A 7,196-nucleotide genomic window follows, 5' to 3' on the forward strand; every position below is an offset into this window, starting at 1 on the left:
AAAATAAAAATAAAAATGACAATGAAATACCACTCCACATCTATTAGAATGGCCAAACAAATTCAGAACACTGACAACATCAAATGCTGGTGAGGATGTGGAACAATATGAACTCTCATTCATTGCTGGTGGGAATGCAAAATGGTAAGCTACATGATGGTTTCTTGTAATACTAAACATGCTCTTACCATATACTCCAGTAATCATGGTCCACAAGAACCTGCATACAGATATTTATGTCAACTTTATTCATAAACACCAAAACTTGGAAACAACCAAGATGTCATTTGGTAGGTGAATGGATAAACTGTGGTACATGCAGGTAATAGAGTATTATTCAGTGCTAACAAGAAATGAGCTATCAAACCCTGAAAAACAGAGGAAACTGAAATGCACATAACTATGTGAAAAAAGTCAATATGAAAAGGTTACATACTGTGTGGTTCCAACTGTATGACATTCTGGAAAAGGCAAAACTATGGAGACAGTAAAAAGATCATGGTTACCAGGAATGATGGGGGAGAAAAGCATAAGCAAGTGGAGTAAAGAGGACTTTTAGATCAGGGAAACTGCTCTGTACAATACTATAATGATGGACACATGTCATTGTACAGTTGCTCAAAACCCACAGAATGTACATTAAAAGTAAACTCTAATGTAAACTATGGACTCTGGGTGATAATGATGTGTCAGTATAGGTTCATCATTTATAACAAATGTACCACTCCAATGGGTGGTAATAATGGGGTTATCCAGTGTTGATAATGGGGGTGACTAAGCATGTGCAGGGACAGAAAATATACAGGAAATCTCTATCTTCTACTCAATTTTGCTGTGAACCTAAAATAAACTCTATTTAAAAAAAAAAGTTGGCTAGAAAATTCCAAAAGAAAAAAACAAAACAAGATAAAACAAACCTAAAATAAACATTTAAATGATAGGCCTAAACTCATTTATGTTAATAATTACATTAAATGTTAATGAACTAAATGCTGCAATTAAAAAAGCAGATTATAGGCCAGGCACAGTGGCTCACGCTTGTAATCCCAGCACTTTGGGAGGCGTAGGTGGGTGGATCACAAGGTCAGGAGTTTGAGACCAGCCTAGCCAACATGGTGAAACCCCATCTCTACTAAAAACACAAAAATTAGCTGGGTGTGGTGGCGGGAGCCTGTAATCCCAGCTACTCAGGAGGCTGAGGCAGGAAAATTGCTTGAAACTGGAAAGCAGAGGTTGCAGTGAGCCGAGATCGTGCAACTGCACTCCAGCCTGGGCAACAAGAGCTAAACTATGCCTCAAAAAAAAAAAAAAAAAAAAAAAAAATGAAAAAGAAAACCCAGATTTTATCAGAATTGATTTTTGTAAAAAGCAAGGTCCAATCATATGCTGTGTCCAAGACATATACTTTACATATAAAAACATAGATAGAATCAAAGTAAATAGCTAGAAAATTATATACCATGCAAACTGTAAACGTAAGAAAATTGGGGGCCAGGTGCAGTGGCTCACGGATGCAATCCTAGCACTTTTGGAGGCCAAGGTGGGAGAGTCGCTTGAGCCCAGGGTTTCAAAACCAGTCTAAGCAACACAGTGAGACCCCATCTCTATAGGAGAAAAGAAAAAGAGCTGGGCATGGTGGTACATGCCTGTAGTCCCAGCTACTTGGGAGGCTGAGGAAGGAGGATCACTTGAGCCCAGGAGTTCAAGGGTGCAGTGAGCTGTCATTGTGCCACGGTACTTCAGCCTGGGTGACACAGTGAGATGCTGTCTCTAAAAAATAAATGAATAAATAAGAAGAAAGTTGGTGGCCGGGCATGGTGGCTCACGCTTGTAATCCCAGAACTTTGGGAGGCTGAGGCGGGCGGATCATGAGGTCAGGAGATCAAGACCATCCTGGCTAACACGGTGAAACCCCATCTCTACTAAAAATACAAAAAATTAGCCGGGCATGGCGGCGTGCGCCTGTAGTCCTAACTACTCGGGAGGCTGAGGTGGGAGAATGGTGTGAACCCAGGTGGCAGAGCTTGCAGTGAGCCGAGATGGCACCACTGCACTCCAGCCTGGGCGACAGAGCGAGACTTCATCCCCCACCACCAAAAAAAAAAAAGTAAAGAAAATAAAGTTGGTGTGACTATTTTAATATAAGTTTAAGACAATGAGGTAAGAAGAAAGAAATTTCTTACTAGTTGGCTGGGCACAGTGGTTCACACCTGTAATCCCAGCATTTTGGGAGGCCAAGGCAGGCGAATCACTTGAGGTCAGGAGTTCAAGACCAGCCTGGCCAACATGGGGAAACCCTGTCTCTACTAAAAACACAAAAAAAATTAGCTGGGCGTGAGGATGTGCTGCTTGTAATCCCAACTATTTAGGAGGCTGAGGCAGGAGAATCGCTTAAACCTGGGAGGCGGAGATTGCAGTGAGCTGAGATTGTGCCACTGCACTTCACCCTGGGGCGATAGAGTGAGACTGTCTCCATAACAAAAAATATACTGCTGAAAGGGTCAATTAAAAAAGAAAATATAATCATAATGTGTGTGTGATTAAACCTGAAATTACATGAAACAAAAACAACAGAATTAAAGTGAGAAAAAAAAAATTCTGTCTGGGCGTGGTGGCTCACGCCTGTAATCCTAGCACTTTGGGAGGCCGAGTTGGGTGTATCACTTGAGGTCAGGAGTTCAAGACAAGTCTGGCCAACATGGTGAAACCCTGTCTCTACTAAAAATACAAAATTTAGCCAGGCATGGTGACGTGGGCCTGTAATCCCAGCTACTTGGGAGGCTGAGGCAGGAGAATTGCTTGAACCTGGCATGCAGATGTTGCAGTGAGCTGAGAGTGCATCACTGCACTCCAGCCTGGGCAACAGAGTGAGACTCCATCTCAAAAAAAAAAAAAAAAATCTACATAGTTGAAGATTGATAGAACTAGCCAAAAATTAGTAAAAATACAGATCTAAAACATGATCTGCTACCTTCAGCTAGTTAATATTTATAGAGTAATACACTCAATAATTGCTGAATACACATTCTTTTCAAGTGAACTTAATATGTTCATCAAGCTATTCTGGATCAAAAACTTTCAGGGATCTTTTACCATCATGCACCTTATATTTTCTATACTATGAATCTTGGGAAAAAGAGCTAAAGGTTATCACAATTTATTACTTGCTTGGATTATGTCAGTATTTTTTGAGGGGCAATTAATTGCTATTTCTATTTATAAAAATACATAATATATTACAAATAAGTTAAAATTTATTATACAATATAATTTTTTTCAGGTGCAAATATTTTCAGAGCTTCATAATCAGCCCAAGACCACATAGAGCAAACATGAATGATATTTCCCAAAAGGCTGAGGTAAGTCTCAAAAGTAAAAAAATAAAAATAAAAGAGGGAAATGTGCAGTTGACTGTAGAATTGCTAAAAGGACAATCATTTGGTGGAAAGGTTATATTTAGGAGTTCATAATTAATAACATAATGGCAAGATGTAAAACAAGAAGAGATACAATTCACAAGCTGATCTTGGGCTAGTATTTTCATTTGGGTTCTAGGAAATTCTACAAAGCATGAGTACTAAATTTGTGAATGATAGTGAAGTGGATGTGATAGCTAGCATTCTGAGTAGAATTTTAAATGTTTTGTTCTTGATAACTCTTAGAAAGTATTATTTTAGTATTAAAACAAAGTTTGACCTATACTCACAGGAGAAAGCATAATTCCCTCTTAGGTAAGGAATCTTTTTAGTGCCTTATGTATATTTTTTAATTTTTAGCTTTTTTCTGGTTCTTGACTGTAGATACTGAGAGCTGCCGTAAGAAGAGTTCAGTTGCTGACACCTCAGAATTATAAAATTAACCCTTAAATGACCAATGACACATAATAGATTACAAAATACAGGCTGGATGTGCCACAGATTAATTAAGCAATTGTCATTATCACTAGGAAAAAGGGTTTGGTGTTCTGAGGCACACATTTTATTTACTGAAATTTCATTTAGAAATCAGCTTAATTTTCAAAGTGGTGAAAATAATTTGCTTTCCTGGTTATAGAGTGGAGGAAATCATTTCTTCAGTCTTCTACCAGATTCTCGTTCTTTGTGAAGCTCTCTTGCCATATGGAATTGCTCTTACAAGCCCACCCTATATAGAATGTTATAGCCTTCTTACACATTTTTAGTGTGGTTTAAGGAAGTTATAGATGGGAAGTAATAGTAACAATATAAATCACAGCTTGTGCCCACAGACCATGGTGTACCTCAGCCACAAATAAGGACTAAAGGACTGGCCTTCAGTTTTGCTTATATTAGATATAGAAACCAGGAAGGGTGTAAAATGTGCATTAGCCTCTAAACTTTAAAGCCTAAACTTTTGCTTTGTTTTCAACTTCACCAAATTTACTGAAATTAGTTTGGGTACCTTTTTAGCAAGTGATATCAAATCTGAATCTTTAATAATGGAGTTAGACAATAAAAGACAGTTTTTAATTAGAATTCAGAATTTGATTTTTATATTTTACTGGCTTTCAGCTTCGGTGGAATGCTACCCACAAAATGGGATTTCATTACTATATAACAGTGAAATTTCTACTCTCATATTTTCTGTAATGTCATTTTTCATAGGTTTTAGAAAGTATCTATTCAGGTTGTGATAGTCAAATAAAGCGTTCAAACACATTTCTATTTTATGTTTCAATATACATTTTTTATATTGCTTATTCTTATCTATCTTTACCTAATTTCTTCCTATCTTTTTCGTTAACTTTCTTTTCTTTATTTTCTTCTAATGAAGATTCTGCTTTCTTCATCTAAACCTGTCCCAAAAACCTATGTACCAAAACTTGGCAAGGGTGATGTAAAGGATAAGTTTGAAGCCATGCAGAGAGCCAGGGAAGAAAGAAATCAAAGGAGATCTAGAGACGAAAAGCAAAGAAGAAAAGAACAATATATTAGAGAGAGAGAATGGAACAGGAGAAAGCAGGAGGTTACTTTATTTTACTTTATTCTCGTGAAAATACTTGTTTTCATTTTTTTAATTTAAATTGTATTTATTCACATTAACCACATTTCATATTAACTATAACTAAAATACTTTTCTGTATTTGTAACCTAATTTAAACTCTGCATATAATATGATTTAGTCTAATTTTTGGACATGTGCTCACATTAATTTATTTAACCATCTAGATTAAAGAAATGCTTGCTTCTGATGATGAGGAAGACGTATCTTCTAAAGTAGAAAAGGCTTATGTTCCAAAATTAACAGGTAAGAAGCTTGAGGGGTAAATAGCAAATTAAATTGCAAAATAGAAACACAGCCAATTATTAAACATTTTTTTCATATATTCTTAGGAACTGTTAAGGGTAGATTTGCTGAAATGGAGAAACAAAGACAAGAGGAACAAAGGAAGAGAACGGAGGAGGAACGAAAACGCAGAATTGAGCAGGATATGTTAGAAAAGAGGAAAATACAGCGTGAATTAGCAAAAAGGGCTGAGCAGGTATCACTAAAGATTAAGTTCGTCTTTGTTTCTGAAACTAACTGTGCAAAGTAAAACTAATCAGTATGTTGCCTAATTAAAATATTTTAATATAACATAAACCTATTAAAAAGCATCTAACCGTCTGGGCATGGTGGCTCATATCTGTAATCTCAGCACTTTGGGAGGCCAAGGTGGGTGGATCGCTTCGGCAACATGGCAAAATCCCGTCTCTACAAAAAAATACAAAAATTAGCTGGGCATGGTGGCAAGTGCCTGTAGTCCCAGCTATTCAGAAGGCTGAGGTAGGAGGTTCGCTTGAGCCTGAAAAGTGGAAGTTGCAGTGAGCCAAGATCATGCCACTGGACTCCAGCCTGGGTGACAGAGTATGATCCGTCTCAAAGAAAAAAAAAAAAAGGCAGCTAACCTGAAAAGACCTGAAGGAAAAACATTTAACATCAGATGCCTAGAAGGATATGGGCAGAATATGCCTGTTTTAAGGTAGAATAGTGAGATGATATCTGTCATATACAATCTTACCATTCTATCCACATTCCTCACCCCATCTACATTCCTTATTTTTCTTTACAGGTTAGAAGATTTTACAAAGATGTAAGGCAATGTCACATATAAACTATCCATGAGTACCTAACAAAATGCTAATCTTCTAATAACAATACTTTTAAATGCTGGTCTGTTTTCATGCTGCTGATAAGACATACCCGAGACTGGAAAATAAAAGAGGTTTTATTGGACTTACAGTTCCACATGACTGGTGAGGCCTCAGAATCATGGAGGGAGGTGAAAGGCACTTCTTACATGGCAGTGGCAAGAGAAAATGAAGAAGATGCAAAAGTGGAAACCTCTGATAAAACCATCAGATCTCATGAGACTTATTCACTACCACGAGAACAGTATGGGGGAAACCACCCCCATCCCCATGATTCAAATTATCTCCCACCGGGTCCTGCCCACAACACGTGGGAATTATGGGAGTACAATTCAAGATGAGATTTGGATGGGGACACAGAGCCAAACCATATCAGCTGGTCTTTTAAAGCCATACATTAAGTGCTTTCAGTCTTTTTGCTATGCTCCCTTCAGTTTCCATTACCTTTCTGAAAAAGAAAAGTGACGATGAAAGCAAAGCATATGCCATACTTACTAAAGAAATGTATTTACCCTGGATTTGCAAAGGGGGTACAGGTATTGGGTAAATACAGCAGTTCCAAATGCGAGAAATTGTACAAAACAAAGGGGTTACAGGGCCCATGCAAGTCTGAAATCCAGCAGGGTAGCCTTTTTTTTTTTTTTTTTTTTTTTTGAGACAGTTTCGCTCTTGTCGCCCAGGCTGGAGTGCAATGGTGTAATCTTGGTTCACTACAACCTCCACCTCCCAGCTTGAAGCAATTCTCCTGTCTCAGCCTCCTGAGTAGCAGGGGTTACAGGTGCCCACCACCACACCTGGCTAATTTTTGTATTTTTAGTGGAGACGGGGTTTCACCATGTTGGCCAGGTTGGTCTTGAATTCCTGACCTCTGGTGATCTACCTGCCTCGGACTCCCAAAGTGCTGGGATTACAGGCGTGAGTCACCGCACTGGCCTTTTTTTTTTTTTTTTTAATTGAGACAGAGTCTTGCTCTGTCACCCAAGCTGGAGTGCAGTGGCAAAATCTCGACTCACTGCAACCTCTGCCCCCCGGGTTCAAGTGATTATC

The 7,196-nt window shown here is 38.2% G+C and overlaps 1 protein-coding gene across 3 annotated transcripts in view; it reads left to right on the forward strand.

The window, feature by feature from the left end:
* NEXN (nexilin (F actin binding protein)) overlaps positions 1–7,196 on the forward strand; it is a 54,350-nt gene that overhangs the window by 24,261 nt on the left and 22,893 nt on the right. For 2 of the 3 annotated variants that reach the window (XM_011997368.1, XM_011997367.1), the window contains exons 2-5: positions 3,281–3,359; positions 4,792–4,983; positions 5,187–5,265; positions 5,352–5,500. In XM_011997368.1, the coding sequence (XP_011852758.1) occupies positions 3,333–3,359; positions 4,792–4,983; positions 5,187–5,265; positions 5,352–5,500 (447 nt within the window). In that variant the 5' untranslated portion in view covers positions 3,281–3,332. The remainder of the gene's footprint in view (positions 1–3,280; positions 3,360–4,791; positions 4,984–5,186; positions 5,266–5,351; positions 5,501–7,196) is intronic. The other variant, XM_011997370.1, reaches the window with a different exon arrangement.

Source organism: Mandrillus leucophaeus, unplaced genomic scaffold, assembly GCF_000951045.1.
Source record: "Mandrillus leucophaeus isolate KB7577 unplaced genomic scaffold, Mleu.le_1.0 Scaffold539, whole genome shotgun sequence".
NCBI classification, from domain to species: Eukaryota; Metazoa; Chordata; class Mammalia; order Primates; family Cercopithecidae; genus Mandrillus; species Mandrillus leucophaeus.